Source organism: Rhea americana, unplaced genomic scaffold (assembly GCF_003343005.1).
Source record: "Rhea americana isolate MKP2758 unplaced genomic scaffold, rheAme1 scaffold_2057, whole genome shotgun sequence".
Classification (NCBI taxonomy): domain Eukaryota; kingdom Metazoa; phylum Chordata; class Aves; order Rheiformes; family Rheidae; genus Rhea; species Rhea americana.
The window spans coordinates 1-1,118 of record NW_028186214.1 but is presented as its reverse complement, the minus strand read 5'-3'; the positions used below and the strand labels follow the sequence as shown (position 1 = coordinate 1,118).

Here is a 1,118-nt window from a genome sequence, read left to right as displayed (position 1 = left end):
AATGTTGGGCACGTCCATGTTGTGGGTGGAGGGGCAGATGTCTTCGTACTTCTTCCCGGTGAAGATGTCGATGCCGACCAGGTGTACCTGGAGCGGGAGAGGGGGGTGCGCGTGCGTGTGGGGCTGGCGGAGCGGGGCCGGCCGTGGGGCAGGGGCGCCGGCAGCCCCCCCCGCGCCCCGGTACCTTGGCGTGGCCGTGCTTGCCCGTCTTGGAGGTGGACATCTCCACGATCTTGCAGGGGCGGCCCTTGAGCACGACGAAGCCGTTCTTGCGCAGCGCCGAGCACTGCATGGGGAAGGTGGCGGAGGCGCCCGCGTCGCCGGTCTCGAAGTCCAGGTCGTCCGCCATGGTGATCAGGTGTCCGCAGGGCTGCCGGGAGGCGCCGGCACCGTCACCGGCGCCAGCTCCGGCACCAGCTCCGGCACCCGCGCGGGGACCGGACGGGACGGCACCGGCCGCCGGGGTGGGGTGGGGGGAGCCCCCAGGGCGCCCGGTCCCCGGAGAGGCTTGTGCTGAACCCACCCCCCTCAAGGTGGGATCGGGGAAAGCCGGGAGCCCTGAGGATCTGGGATCGGGGCGCTGGGAAGAGCTGGGAGACAGCAAGGATCTGAGATCGGGGTGATGGGAAGAGCTGGGAGCCAGCGAGGATCTGGGATTGGGGAGCTGGGAAGAGCTGGGAGCCCTGAGGATCTGGGATCGGGGCGCTGGGAAGAGCTGGGAGACAGGGAGGATCTGGGATCGGGGAGCTGGGAAGAGCTGGGAGCCAGCAAGGATCTGGGATCGGGGCGCTGGGAAGAGCTGGGAGCCAGTGAGGATCTGGGATTGGGGAGCTGGGAAGAGCTGGGAGCCCTGAGGATCTGGGATCGGGGCGCTGGGAAGAGCCGGGAGCCCTGAGGATCTGAGATCGGGCTGGTGGGAAGAGCTGGGAGCCCTGAGGATCTGGGATCGGGGCGCTGGGAAGAGCTGGGAGCCCTGAGGATCTGAGATCGGGGTGATTGGAAGAGCTGGGAGCCAGCAAGGAGCTGGGATTGAGGCACTGGGAAGAGCTGGGAGCCAGCAAGGATCTGGGATTGAGGAACCAGGAGAAGCTGAGAGCCAGCAAGGATCGGGGATCGGG

General features: G+C 68.2%; 1 protein-coding gene across 1 annotated transcript; it reads right to left on the bottom strand.

The window, feature by feature from the left end:
- Positions 1–6: 6 nt before the first annotated feature.
- On the bottom strand, positions 7–407 carry LOC146596222 (eukaryotic translation initiation factor 5A-1; the record flags this gene model as incomplete). The annotated part of the gene is made up of 2 exons (XM_085304287.1): positions 185–407; positions 7–87 (listed from the first exon to the last, which is right to left on the bottom strand). Coding segments are annotated over exons 1-2 (246 nt in total), but the record flags the coding sequence as incomplete, so codon positions are not given.
- Between the last annotated feature and the right edge of the window lie 711 nt (positions 408–1,118).